General features: G+C 42.2%; 1 protein-coding gene across 2 annotated transcripts in view; it reads right to left on the bottom strand.

The window, feature by feature from the left end:
- Positions 1-15,419, bottom strand: part of CTBP1 (C-terminal binding protein 1) — a 257,618-nt gene that overhangs the window by 150,005 nt on the left and 92,194 nt on the right. Inside the window, exon 1 of one of the 2 annotated variants that reach the window (XM_061992285.1) lies at positions 10,692-10,772. The exons of the other annotated variant lie outside the window; for it this stretch is intronic. Coding sequence (XP_061848269.1) covers positions 10,692-10,698 — 7 coding nt within the window. The 5' untranslated portion in view covers positions 10,699-10,772. Of the gene's footprint in view, positions 1-10,691; positions 10,773-15,419 lie in introns of those variants that run through there. 2 annotated transcript variants of the gene reach the window in all.

Raw genomic sequence — 15,419 nt, 5'->3', positions numbered from 1 at the left:
TTTTTTTTCCTTTAATTACATTAAAATTGAATATTATTTATACACAAACAAATTACCAGTATTGATCTTATTATCTATATATGTGCATAACAAAATATCCATTTATTAATGTACACTCTGTAGTTTTTTGATCTTGCACCTTCCTTGTCTACGAGCCGAAACATTTCCTTTGCCTGGTCTTCAACTACAGATGAAGCAATTCCTTCTATAAGGTCACTATAAAGCACCCACTTCATTCTGGTTGCACTAAACTCTTTGCTCATAGGATTATGTTTGCTGGGTTTAAACTCAACATGGTTTTTGCCCTTTTGTACCTAAAACTCATCATTTTCTCTTCATCTTGATACATACAATAAAACACGAATTTGATACAAGCCTGCAATATGACTTATTGTGGGGAGCTGTGACACCCCCTCATCTGCTGTGACACCTTCTTGTTGGTATTATTCCTGATTTCACTTTAGACAGTCAATAACAATTTTCCCACACACTTTTGTAAAGGCTCCCTAAAATCTGCTTTTAAGAATTGAATGATAAAGCAACAATACCCAAGACACAATGCCTTCATGTGTGTTATTTACAGTACAATACCATGACATCTGTGTGCCAGTAAGGCTCATCATGCTTTTGCGCTACTGCTTTATAAAACCTGACCAAAGACCAAGTCCATCCTAGAAGTACCTTTTAATCCACACAAAGACAACATAATTTATTACTATTTACGTTATTTTAAGCACTTTTCAGTTGCTGTTTAGATGGTCTTAGTAGTAACAACTGCAGCAATCTGGAAGAGGTTTGCCATAAAACAGGGTGGTATTAAAAACCTGGGTGTCTTAAAGCCTGGGGAAAGTACAGTAATGCTACAAGGCATGAGAGAAAACCTGCAAGAGGTACTCCCTTCACAGACAATACATCTTTATTTGTTACTAGGAATGAACAGATATTTACAAATAAAGATTAATCCAGAGCTACACTATGTTTCTGTAATACTTCATCACTCCCATGTGTCAATTCCCTCGCATTTCATTCTTCTGCCCCCTACCATCTTTATTGCCTTGAACCAGGCTTAGGACAACTATTTCTCCATGTCCTGGTTTTGTCCTACCGATCTCCTGGTCCAAATGATGCAATACAGGTGATAGCTGAAAACCCACTCCAGCAGCATCTCAGCAAGCTTATGTGCCAAGCCCTTGCCTCTTTGGTAACAAGCCAACTATTTTTTCTACCATTTCTTTATATTCTGCAGTAATTATATCTTCTTTTATTCTTTTTCTCAGTCTATCCCATTATTTCTCTCTATTTTACCTACTATCCATTACTTTTCAGGGGTTTTTTTTTTCCCTTTTATCCTCCTATCATTATCACAGCCTTTAAGAGAAAGCTGAGCCTGTTAAGTACCACACATCTGTCATTTCAGCATTGTGATTAGAAAGCAGACTCTGAAAATCCTGGTACCGCCATAAAACTGCTAAACTAAGAAATCTCACATTAGATTTTATCACTTTATCACTGTTCTTGTCTCCTTCCCTAGATAGCTGCTGATCACCGTCAGAGACGGGATATTGGATGAGGCACACTCAATCTGCATCTCTACAGCTGTTCTTAAGGGATTTATTGGTAAGTGTTTCCACTAGACCTAACAAAAATCAGCAAGAAATACAAACTGTTGCATTTTACTACAAGTACCCTTGTCATGTGGAAGTCTCCTGTTTTGTCATCTATATTCATTTGATTACTACACAAAGAGAGTTAATTCTGGTGACAATCAGGACATAATGTAAAGGACTCATATTTTCTTTGTCGGCAGTAGGAAATCTTAAGCATGGGATTTAGCACAAGATTTTTTTCCACTGCTGAGAAATACAGGTGAAAATGTTTTGAACATGATTTTATTAAGAGTATCATCCTTATTTGCATCAGAAAGGAAAGTGATTTGCTAGGAAATATCCACATTTATGGTATTCCACGGTGCTTTCCAGCGTTATGTTCCCAGAGACACTAAACATGGGTCAGTTTTGTGGTCTAGGCAGGTTGGGGAGAAGGCTGTTGGTGTTTTGAGGAAACCTACCAAAGCTTGTTTTGCTTGCTTGCACCTGATCCTCAGCTACAGCAAGAAGAGACTAGGAGACTTAACTTCAAAGGCCAGCTGCAGGAGAAATTGTCATTATTTGATGCACTAAATCCAGAACTTAAAGAAAGAAATGAAAAAAAGATTCCAAGGAAATAATAGGTTTCCTCAACTGTAAAGTCCAAGTCCCACTGGCCAAACCTTTCCAACTATATACCCACCACCCCTGGGTTCCAGGTCCAAGTAAAACTCCACTCTTCCCTAGCAGCCTTATCTTGGCAAATTCAGAGCAGGAGGCAAACACCCGGCGTGCTGAGGCCTGCAGGGCAGGCAGGCTGGCAGCCGCAGCCCCGACACACATGGCAGCGCTCCCAGCAGCGGCTCCCGCAGTTGGCTCTCATTAAGGAACGCACACGCTCCTGTGCTCCCCTCAGAAATATTCAGGGGCTCCAGCACATGAACAATAACTCAATAATCACATTTCCTTCTCCGTATCATAAAATAAACACAAGTCTCAGATAAGATTCTTTGGATTTATGTCCTTTCAAAAGAATTTAGTAATTAGGAGGGGAAAAAAAAAACCAACCCTCTGCAAGTAAAGTGCAAGGGTTCAAAATGTGCAGTAAATACTTTGGAAAGCAATGTTCTCATCTGGGAATATTGCAACAGATGTTTATCATGAGCTACTGCAACAGTTAATCTCACTCTGAGCCAGGTTAACCCTTTGCCATTGGAAACAAGTCTCTTTTTCCACTGGCAGCCTACAGCAAACAAGGGGATGTGCCAGAACTGCTGACAACAAGCAGTTAACTGAATGAAGGGAGGGAGGAGGGAAATCCACAAAGCCCAACCAAATAACCAATGTCTGGCCCAAACTGCTTAGATGAACAGGTGTATGTGTGGGTGGGAGTGTGGGGGAAGAAATAAAGAGAAAACATTTAAACAAAGCCTCTACTGATACTGTGGTCACTGAAGTGGGTCCACACAAAATGATCCAAACAACATTTTTTAACAATTCAGCAAAAAATGATGCTTTTTTTATTATTATTTCTGGAGAAGAAATACAATTACTGACCTTGGTTTTCAAAGTGCAGTGCCAATATATCATAGTAACAATTCAGAGGTTATTCTAGCTAAAGATCATAGAATCACAGAATGCTAGAGATTGGAAGAGACATCCAAAGATCATCTATTCCAACCTCCCTGCTCAGGCAGGTCTGCCTGGATCAGGTCACAGAGATACTCTCAGTAAGAATGAAAATAGGGAAGCACAAAACTGCAATCAAAATCTACACCATTCAAACAGCAATTCAACAATTCAGAAACATTAGAGTGTTTCAAAATACTAAGAACTGTTTAAATCTAGTTTAAGTATCTGTACATCAAACAAAAAATACAAAAAATAGCCCAACAGGCTATTTTTCCCCCTTTTATTTTCTTTTTTCAACTGATTAATTTAATGGTGGGGTTTTAATGTTTATGTAACTGCAGTACCTAGGTATGCAAACTGGTATTTACCACTTAAAGATAAAAATACAAATTGCAATTTACAGTATCATTATTTAAAGCTGTTTTTTAACAGGTGTGACTCAGATCCCTGTTTTCAACCTTTCCTGAAAGCAAGTGAAGGGCCAGTGAGCTCCTACCCTGAGCCATACCTCTGCTCCCAATTCACAGGCATTTCATTTTAGGAATCACTGAGCACTTATGGGTACCAAGAAAAGAGTGAGCAGTCCATCCTCTTTCACCATCCCCAAGAGATCAAGAAGATGGAAGATTGTTCTCAAAGCACTTGCTTGAACATCACCAGCACCTAGGACCAGGCAGCAGTGGCTGCACCAGGATTGTGTCAAACTGCTGGGATGCAGAGATGATTTGAAAAAAATCACAGAATAAAATCTTAGAATCATTTACACTATAAAGACCTTTTAGAGCATCAAGTCCAACGTTAACCCAGCACTGTCATGGCCACCACTAAACCATGTCTCTCAGCACCACAGTTAAACAGCTTTGGAATACCTCTAGGGACGGTGGCTCTACCACATCCCTCAATAGCCTGTTCCACTGCTTCATAAACTTTCTGGTGAAAAAACTTTTCCCAACATCCAATCTAAACCTCCCCTGGTGCAACCTGAGACCATTTCCTCAAATCCTGTCACCTGTAACGAGGAAGAAGACACTGATCCCCACCTCACCACAACCTCCTTTCAAGTAAAGAATGATCATGCCTCCTTTCAGCCTCCTCCAGACTAAACACCCCTAGTTCCTTCAGCTGCTCCTCAGACTTGTGCTCCAGACCCCTTTTCCCAGCTCTGTTACCCATCTCTGGACATACATTTTTAAACATGTGAGGATCCCCAGTCCTGGCTACACACAATGTTCATCTGAGGGGGACACCTTTCCCTTCACATTCCCAGCTGCAGTAACACAAGCATGAAAGTCGCAAATTCTAGAAACTTTGGTCTGCAATTCCTTCCTGACTGAAGAATCTCAGCTTGTTGGTTGCTTTTTCTTTCATTTTCTAAACGGAGAGAAAAACAAATCCCAATCTGTCACGTATAAAGACAATCTAAAGAGGTTTTGTTTATCTAATTGCTAGGCAGAACAATAAATGAATAAAAAGCTGTAGGAAGTCCTTTCGACTCCGCAGTATTTCTGCTGGTAATGCAGAACAATTTCTTGGTATTACTCCTAATCAACAAAAGCAATGGCAAACATTATCACTCCTTTCATATTTGATGAGAGATTGATGGTATTTATTCAAGAAAACCTTTATAAATATTCCTCTGATTCTAAAAAGACCCATGACTGCAAAACCACGTGCTGGCAGTACCTCTACCCAGCCCTTTCATTCCTACACTAAAGCCACTGGAACAACCATCCATTAGTCTGTTGACTAAAATACAATCATTTGCAGGTTGTTTGGGGTTTTTTCCCCCCCTCCCCCCGATATCACACGTCATATATGCAGAGAGGAAGGTTTTGTTTCCTAAATTTTTAGTATTCCAGAGAAATACACTGACATTACATTCTGGAAGCCTTGCCAAGAATGTCTTTTGTGTTCACAGCTTCAGTGTTGATGATAAATTTTGAACATTAACAGTACAAAGTACGATTTAAATCAAAGCCTGAATCAGAAATGTAGAAGTAATTTAAACTACTGAACTAGAAACCTTGATCTAAATAATATCATTTTGCAAATATTGTTCTCCTAAAGAACTGTTTACTTTCAATGGTTGTTAGTTCTCACTGAGTAGGTAAATAAACTACATGCATCTATTTAAAGTATTGTGAAGCCTAATATACTCCAGATTCTTCTATTTTTTACATTTTATTAAGTAGACAATTGACTAGACAATTATTTTTTAACTATGATTCCTAAGTGCTTCAGAAACATTAAGTCCTAAAGCACCTTCTATGATGATGATTATTCCCATTTTATAGAAGGATAATACAAAGAAAATATAACTAGTTTAAAACCTTTCCTTCACCAGATTAGAACAGAGAATCATAGAATGGTAGGGGTTGGAAGGGACCTTTAGAGATCATCTAGTCCAACCCCCCTGCACAAGCAAGTTCTCCTAGATGAGGACACATAGGAACATGTCCAGCTGGGTCTTGAAGACATCCAAAGAAGGAGACTCCACTAAGATAATACGACTAATCTCCACTGTAACAACTAGCTGCTGCACCTTATATTTGACTCTGACATAGCAATCTTAGCGATCTGCAAATATCAGTACAAGAACAATTAACAGTAGAGCCTCAGAAGGCAGCAGCAGAAGGCTGGACTAAATATCTGCCTATGAGAACAGGGAGGTTTTGCCAGATGGCTTCAACAAGATATAACCAATAGATAAGGCATTCTTTTCACCTCATCTTCTAAAAATCAGATGTAAAGGTAACAACACCACAGCCTGCTGCTATTCGTCACAACACAGCTTCTGCCATGAACAAGGATGGCAAAACCAGCAGTGTGCATTTAGATCACTTCCACAACCCAACCAAATCATCATACTAGACTCTCCAAGTTGTGCAACCTCTAGTTTGAGTACTCATTTTTTAATCTTGTGCTGCAAAATCTGCAGGACATTCTGCCAATGGCACGTACTGTGAATGTTTCAGAACCACTTCCATGGACTGAATATTGTCCCCACTTGTCAGCTAGGTTGAGTCCCTACACATTACACAGCTTCTGCCCTGAGAGACAGTGCCAGATCTGAAACATTTACTAGTCAAGATAGGTGAGGTACAACAAGTGTGAGAGGTGGTACAGAATGATTTTTAAGGTTTTTCACAGTGTCTCACCATTGGGCCCATTTTTCACTGCTATGAAAAGCTACATGTGCCCCAAGCTGGCCCTCAGTGGGAAAGTGCATCTTTCCTAAAGCACATCTTTCCCCCTAAAACCATCCCTTAACAAGAAAGAATACTGATAGCTCTCAAGCTACTTTGTTCACCTTTAAACTTGCCTTTGCTGTGATGCTTACAGAAATTTTACCAGTTAGACATCAATGACCACCTCTGAGCTTTGCCAGGAGGAGTAAGAGGTAGAACATCAAGTGCTGGAGGACAATAAAAGAGTAAAAGATATGGTGGTCTGTGATGAGATAGATTTGGTAGGTGTAATCACATAGAATCTGTCAGCTCCTCCTGTCTGCCTGACACCCTAGTCTCCATTAAGGGGGTGAGAACAAATAGTAGTGTAGGAGAGGAGGGTCTCAAGGAGACAACCCATCTCTTTGATGATGAGGCCCACATCCTGCAAGGTCCAGCTGGATTCAGCCATCCCACTGTAAACGCTTACCTTAACCTTCAGGAAATAAAGTCCTACTGCCTCCAAAATAAATTGCAGCAGTGTGTGCCAGACTCCAAATCCCACACCACTGGCCACCTTGTTTTGTCTACACGCCAGCTCAGGAATTAGCGGAATGAGCAGAGAGCACAGAGACCAAGAACAAGATGAGGTCAGGGACTGTGTGGCACCTAAGCAAGTCACCCTTCCTAAAATGAAACTGAAAGAAGGCTTTGTACTTTATAACATCTGCATTTCCTGCAGGAGTTTCCCAACAATAGACACCAAGTGAATCATTTCCCTGCCCTGTTGCCCATCCCCTGTGCAGGCTCCAGTCTGCCCTGCCACGATGCTTTAGGCTGCTGCTTTGCAAAGCGAGTGGGCTCCGGCAGGAACGTTGGCCCCAAAAGGCAGATGTTGTGTAAATTCATATTTCATAAACACAGTTAATTGTGATGAGAGGGCTATAAAAATCCTTGTACTGTTGAAATTATTTCTCCACTTAGGGCAACTCTAGCACCAGAAAATGTTACCCACTGCACTTTATACTGAACTGGCAGCGCTCCGTGATAACATTACAGCTCTATTAAATAACAGATATAAAAGATCACAGATCTATAAAGGCTACAAATTAATCTTTCTGCCATCATTCAGCATAACCATTTCAAAACAAACATGCCCTGCAATTGTCATTAAAAGTTTTCCAACCTAACACTGCATATGTTTAAATATGAAAATGATACATTTGAAGTAAACATTGCTGCTATCAGGGAACAGTGCTACAGCAAGTCTCGTGGCTATTAGACAGAAACTACCACCAAAAAGAGTCCATAATTGCTCACACCTTACCAATGAAGTAAACTCTCCCCGTCCAATAAGGTCAGAATAAAGGAAAAAAAAACCCAAAACCCATCAACAAAACAACTGAACAATACCAGCTAAAAAACTCTGATCCTTTGACTCAGACACATTCAGAGACTGATTTTAATAAATTTATGATTTATGCAGCAACTGATGATGATTCCTCAGTAAACTCTGTACAGCAGATTCATTGTGTCCATATGAATCTTCTTGCATATACTGGAGCCTAAATTATTACCTAGCCCATATAACTAGGGGGAAATAGAAAAACAAAAAATCCCAAAACAAAATTAGTTTTACTTTTTTCTAGACTGATTTTTATTTTAAATGTTTAGTTATTTAGAAAAATGTTAATAATTTACTATCTATTTATACTTGGAAACTTTTTCTTTAAATAACATATCACTTTCAGGTAATAATCAACACTTTCTAACCAACATGTACTAACTTAAGTGCAAGAGCAAGAAAACACAAGCTTTTCTTCAGTCCTGTAGGGCCACCGGATCTGTGAGCCGTATCAGACACACAATCTGGTACTGGGTGAAAGGAAATGAAAAGGCATCACTTGGGCTCCCTCATGTTGTCTGGGTGAGAAAACAAGCAGGAGGGGCTGAGGGGTAACTCAGTTCTGCAGTACTCACGTGCTCTTTCATATTTCTGTTCCCATCACAAGCAGGTAACTGCCTGCCAGCTTGGCTGCAGTTTGTTTACACACTATTAGATCTGACTTTCCTATTTAGGCTCAAGAAGTCTCAGTAGCTATCAGCAGAGCACAGACATTATTTTATCTGTTTTCTAGGGATGATCTGGGAAAGTTTATATAAAACATGAAAAGTATGCAAGCCATTACGTAATGAAATCAAGATACACTAAAATGTACGCATGGATACTTTCACTCCTAAATGGTGGTTACTGAACTGTAGCTGCCTTCATTTTAAAAGTACACATCACTAGGATAAACAGTCTTTATTTCATAATAAAACAATACTCAATATGAAGCTTTCTACATTTCTTGGGCAGGCAAGTGTTCACAATCATTTGAATATAACACATTGATAAATTGAAACTCCCTGGATATCTCTCACTTTAGACAATTAAGTGATTTGGGCAGATGATCAGAAAACTGCAGCTATGCAGGTTTTTTCCTAGAGGCTGACAAACCACCGGTGGTGCAACAGGTGCTGTTTCCATTCACTGTTGTTTTTCACAGAAAGGATGACACTGGCACTCAGGCTGCCTGGGCAAGGGAGAGAGGCGAGGAACCGGGAAGCTGCAGCACCGCAGAGGCACAGAGGCTGCTCCTGCTCAGTGGGGCCAGGCTGACATGCTTCAGTCACTCCCTGAACAAACCTTCACTGCTTCCTACAGCTTCAGGTTAGCACCAAATAAAAAAAAAAAAAAGAAAGGTTTTAGGCCTAGCAATAGACCTGGACCCACAAACATCCTTCTGCCTCTGTGATGCACAACAAGGGGTTAACAGCCCTCTGAGCAAACACACAGCTTACACTAACTTAACTGACAGCACCACTGATTTGAATGCAAATTTCTATATAGGGTACACCTTACCTTTTCAGTGCCGATTTCATTCCAAAGAAACATTAAGGTACTGATTTTAACCAGCTGAAATCAGGTATTTGTAGCTGTAACTTCCACCGTTCACTTACATCACAGAACTGATCATGCAAATACACTACAGTCCCAAGTACTGCCTCCAGCTGGGGATGCTACACAGTGTATTTCTAGGGAACTACTAGATGGCTCAGAAGGCATGCAGCCCCATCCTAACAGCAGTGTTACTCAAGAGAAAATACCACAGAGGAGAGTTGCAAAATCTTTTAGCTCTTTCTGTCTTAAATCAGATTTCCATCAGAAAACAAAACAAAACAACTTTTCCCATGAAAACCACTAGAAAACTCAAGAGCTTGAAAAGACAGGTGCAGGTTTTGTACCAAGTGAAATACACAGAGGATAATGTAATAAATACAGTGAAATGCCTCATGAAAAAGAGATGAGATTAAATATGCTACAAAATAGAGCCAAATTTGTCCCTGAACCATATAACAGATTTACAAGAGTGGATAAAAATGGAAGGTATTTAACTTCATATTTGTTGTTTTAAATTTAAACCAAACAAAATATGTTCCTCTAACAACACATAGCCGCGTCCATTTCCAATTAGCTATCATCTCAGGCTGGTGAGGAAACACTAATTGAACACTTAGCGACTCCACAGAAATAACTTATGGGAAGGATCCGAGCTTTTCGTTCGGATGTACTTTCTGTCATTCAAACAGACGCAAATGTCAATTTCAAGCCCAGAGAAACCCGCAGCGGCAACTCGGCGTTGGGAAAGCTGATGCTGGCCCCTGGCCAGCCAGAACTGCGCAGCATCCGCGCAAGGGACAGAGGCACCAGTGGCCCCACGGCAGGGTTCTAGCGGGCAGCGCTGACAGCTCCGGGAACTGGAAATCAGATGCACGACTTGGGCTGTGCCGTTGGCATCTCGCATTCTGAGCCCGTCCCGCCGGCGCTGCCCGGGCAAACTTCTGCCGCACGACGGCCGCCGTGCCCCCTGCGGGGCAACGCACAGCCCACGCACAAAGAGCCCCTTCCCCTGCCCACAGACAAACCCCACACTGCCCACCTCCAAGACGGGGAGCGAGGAGTGCGCTGGCGGGCAGGGGCCAGGCGGTGGCCGCAGCCCCCGCGGCGCAGGCGGCGGCGCACCGGGGCGGCCTGTGGCCGCGGTGCCCCCGCCCGCTGCGCGCTGTCGCAGCCCGGGAGCGCAGGCACCCCGCCCAGCGCGCCGCTCGAGCGGCACCAAGCCACCACCACCATCATCATCATCATCACCGCAATGCTTCCCAGCAACACAGAAATCCACCGGTTCGGCCTCAGGCCGGGGGGCGGCCGGGGACACGGGGGGGGCACCGCCGCCCCCGCGCGGGGCCGGACCCGCGCACCCACCTTGCATCGCCGCCGCCGCGCACCGCAAGCTGCCGCTGCTGCTGCCGCTGCTGAAAATACGGGGCAGGCGGGCGCGACCAATCGGGGCGGAGAGCCTCCCGCCCGCAGCCAATGGCGGCCGCCCGCCGCCGGCCCTCCGCCAACCCCAGCGCGGCTCCTTACGCTGCCGCCGGCGGGGCGGGGCGGGGCGGGCGCGGCGCCGCCCCCGCGGAGGTGGGGAACGTGCTCCGGGACGGGCGAGGGGCCGTCGCGCAGCCTCGGCCCGGCTCCGCTGACACGCGCGCTGGTTTTGCTCCTTTTTCACCTTTTCTCTTCTATTTTTATCTTTTTTCCCCCTCCTTTTTTCTTTTTTCCCTATTTTTTCTCCTTTTTTCCCTTCCCACTTTTTTCCTTTTACCTTTTATTTTTTGAGGTAGTTTTTTTTTACTCTTTTTAGGTAACACCACACACCAATGTACATCATACAGACTGACAACCTTTGGGAGCACCCCAGACAACATGGTCTGCTGAGTGTGAAGGGATGTCCCTGCACAAACCAACACCTATCTGCTACTACTGATACAAGTATTTTAGAGAGTCCAGAAAGAGGAGGACATGAAAAACACAACAACTGCTCTAGCAAACATCTAAGGTGCATAAGAGCATCTGTTCAGCCCCTCTTGTTTCCTAATGATACACCAGCTCAGTGCATGGCTAGAACAAGCTCCCCAGGTGCTGAACACAGGCTTGAAAAGTTACCAAAACAAAAGCAGCAGATGTTTCAAACACATGGCTTCACTTCAGCATGCAAAGCTTGTCATAGAATCACAGAATCGTTTTGGCTGGAAGAGACCTTTAAGATCATCGAGTCCAGCCTTTGTCCCAGCCCTATCACCCACTAGACCATTTCCCTAAGTGAAACACCCACTTGTCTCAAACCCCTCCAGGGATGGTGAGTCCAGCACCTCCCTGGGCTGCCTGTTCCAATGCTTGACAACCCTTTCAGGAAACAAATTTCTCCTCATATCCAGCCTGAACGTCCCCTGGTGCAACTTCAGGCCATTTCCTCTTGTTGTATTGCTCATCACAGACTGATCCCCACCTTGCCACAGCTTATTTTCAGGTTGTTGTAGAGAGTGAGAAGGTCTCCCCTGAGCCTTCTTCAGGCTAAACAGCCCCAGACTCCTCAGCCATTCATCATATGAGACATGCTCCAAATCCTTTCCTAGCTTAGTAGCCCAGCTCTGGATCCTCTCCAGCATCTCAGTGTCAATGGGATCCAGTTGCTTGATCACCACTGCATAATTATTAGCAAATAGTAGTAGTAGTAGTAGTAGTACAAGTACATTTTCTTATTAATTCTGACAATTTGGGGAAATAAACATCTGCTTTGCTATAAAAACAAACTGAAAAGAATGCACAGTCCTGTATTTTAAAATTTGTGTCAGGAGGTTGGGACATCCCTTTTTTCAGTAGTAGCTAGCAACAGGACAAGGGGTAATGGGATGAAGCTGGAACACAAAAAGTTCCATTTAAACATAAGAAAAAACTATTTCACTGTTGAGGTGAGGGAGCCCTGGCACAGGCTGCCCAGAGGGGTTGTGGAGGCTCCTTCCTTGGAGGTCTTCAAGACCCACCTGGACATGTTCCTGTGTGACCTGATCTAGGTGAACCTGCTTCTGCAGGGCGGTTGGACTAGATGATCCCTAAAGGTCCCTTCCAACCCCGACCATTCTATGATTCTATGAAATTCTCTAACATTTGCTCATCAAAATTAACTTTTCAATCAAAAAAAGTCACAACCGCTGTATATCACAGCAGGAAACTGTAGGAGAGGGGACACAAAAAGCTTGGAATTTTCTTTTGTGTTTCCAGTCTAGTGACTCCAATAACTCCAAAGTTTAGAGCAAACTAAAACGGTGAGAAAATCTGTACCTCCCCTTTCTAATGTTGTGCTCCTCCTGACCTCATCCCCAGCATTTAAAATCACTAAATCATATTTGCTGAAACCTCTTGTCTGAACAAGCCTCGTTATGAATTTGTTCACAGTGTTTGGCTAACACAGAATAATACACGCCGTGAAGCGATAAACCTGATATCAACTCCAGTCTTGATGATAATTTACAGGAGAAAGCTTTTCTTTTGCAGATCAAGAAAGGCTTATTTCTAAGGTGCCCCAAGAGCCAAGAACTCTATGTGCTGACAGGCAACCAATAACTGTGACAAATTATACATTCATGGCATCTGCAGCGATCGATAAACTGACTCACCAAATTAATAAAATATAGATCACAAAGCATACATTTTTATTAAAGAATAATTTCCTGATAACCAAGTAATGTGGATGCTTCCAAGCATAAGATTAAATTACATGCTGAGCAAATCTGGCATTTTGTGATAAACTGTGAAAATAGTCTTTGCAACAACAACTGAGGAAGAACATTGCTGACATAGTCTATAAACATGTTTTATAAAGCATAACTGAAAGTAACAAAAAAAAATAATAATTGCAGTGGTGGCTAGAGATTTCACTACCATATCTGTAATACTGACTTTCTAGACTTCTCCTTGCTTTGTAATTTAGTCCTTCAAATATGTCGCTGGTTTTGGTGTTAAGTGTAATAAAACCAGATTGCCTACATAGGGGAATATTTATACCAAATTAATTCCTTCAGCAGTCAGACTTTGGCAGTTGTTATTGGAGTACAATAAGATTTTTAGTACATTTAGGATGGCAGAAAATTTACTTATACACAAAAGGCAAGTGTCTTGCTTGATAGGTGGACATTGAATATCAGAATGTTGTGCCTGCTAAATAACTGGAAGTGTTAAGTATTTGCTTGAACTTGAGAATACAATGACTCCCTTTGGACTCAAAGGTCTGAAGCTATACACGTGGGAAAGTGTTTTCCTGCTTGGATATATTCCACTACTGAGAAATTCGTCAAGGAGAGCTTTTCCCAACCTCATGTAAAGGTAGGGGAGAGGTCACTCCTTCCCCAGGGAGGAAGTCGGAGCAGCCCTTACAGCAAACACTTCACTTCAGGGAAGAACACAGTTAGGCACATCCTCGGTCCCCATTAACCTGATGAGGTTATGGCTCTACAGCTACAAAACATCTCCTAAACGAAGAACTTAAAATACTGAGATCCTGTTTATTAAAGTTGACAATTATTAGTTCCTGAAACTCCTCAGTACTCTTGGTCTCTGGAGGCTAATCATGCCATACCAACAGCATACGAAGGCTGTCCTAAACTTACTTTTAATCCTCTATAGTACCAGATATGTTGTGCTCTCGGGCAGTCTTCACATGATGGAAGTGCTGTCAGATCTTCCAAATATTTCTTCATATTAAAATATGCAGCATTTCCTGGAACCATACTTTCATACTTGCAGTGAGTCAGGATTTTACCTCTGTAATGTTGAGCCACTTTACAGACTGCCATGGATTTCTTAGCTAAACACACGATACGACGTCTTTCCTGTCCATCTTTCTAGATAATAATGGAATCTTAATTCTGAAACAGTCATGAAACAAAAATCAAATAGAGCCTTAGTAATATGAAAATAATATTTGTTTATACTAGATCCATTATGAATTGAATTCCTTTCTTAAACAAATGACGTTTAATAATACATCAAACACATAAACAGGAAGATATTTGAAGTTACAATTCCCTCTTTCTCATAATATCCATCTGTTCAAAGACCATATCCACATTTAAAGCTAATCATTTTTAGGACATTGTTAAGTCAATAAACAGACATGGCTTCTTAAAAATGGCTTTCTGCTTAGATAAACTGCTGTCTTCCCAAACTACGGCAACTCAAGATAGCTTTTCTTTAAGAATAATCTATTCTCTGGCATATTACCAGCAACTGTTTGTTTCCTCCCTGTCTCCTCTGACCTAGTGAGGCCTCATCTGGAGTCCTGTGTCCAGTTCTGGGCTCATCAGTTCAAAAGGGACAGAGAACCTCTGGAGAGAGTCCAGCACAGGGCCACCAAGATGATCAGGGGACTGGAACATCCTTCATACGAGGAAAGGCTGCAGGAACTGGGGCTGTTTAGTCTGGAGAAGAGGAGATTGAGGAGGGATCTTACTAATATTTATAAATATCTAAATGGTGGATGTCAGGAGGTTGGGACATCCCTTTTTTCGATGGTATCTAGCAACAGGACAAGGGGTAATGGGATGAAGCTGGAACACAAAAAGTTCCACTTAAACATAAGAAAAAACTATTTCACTGTGAGGTGAGGGAGCCCCGGCACAGGCTGCCCAGAGGGGTTGTGGAGGCTCCTTCCTTGGAGGTCGTCAAGACCCACCTGGCCATGTTCCTATGCGACCTGATCTAGGTGGACCTGTTTCTGCAGGGGGCTTGGACTAGATGATCTCTAAAGGTCCCTTCCAACCCCTACCGTTCTATGAACTGAAAAATTATTTTAAAAATGACATTTCCTTGAAAACAAAATATCTTTATTTGCAATATGTACTTCTGTATTCCCATTTACAAACCATTATTTATTTAAATAAATGTTACAAGTTTTCTGCATGGTGGTTATTTCATCTGCTAAGAAAGTCCTCACGTTGTTACGAATCTCTTTAGTCACCAAAACGTGACTAGAGATAGCAGCAACGAATATTTTAGGGAAGCGGCAAACAGAACCAGATTCAGAATTACACCCACCATCCTCATGATAAGATGAGGCAAGAGCATTTTCTCCTGGCATAAATTACCACTCCCTCCTAT

Source organism: Colius striatus, chromosome 3 (genome assembly GCF_028858725.1).
Source record: "Colius striatus isolate bColStr4 chromosome 3, bColStr4.1.hap1, whole genome shotgun sequence".
In the NCBI taxonomy this organism is placed as follows: domain Eukaryota; kingdom Metazoa; phylum Chordata; class Aves; order Coliiformes; family Coliidae; genus Colius; species Colius striatus.
This window is presented reverse-complemented; position numbering and strand designations above follow the sequence as displayed.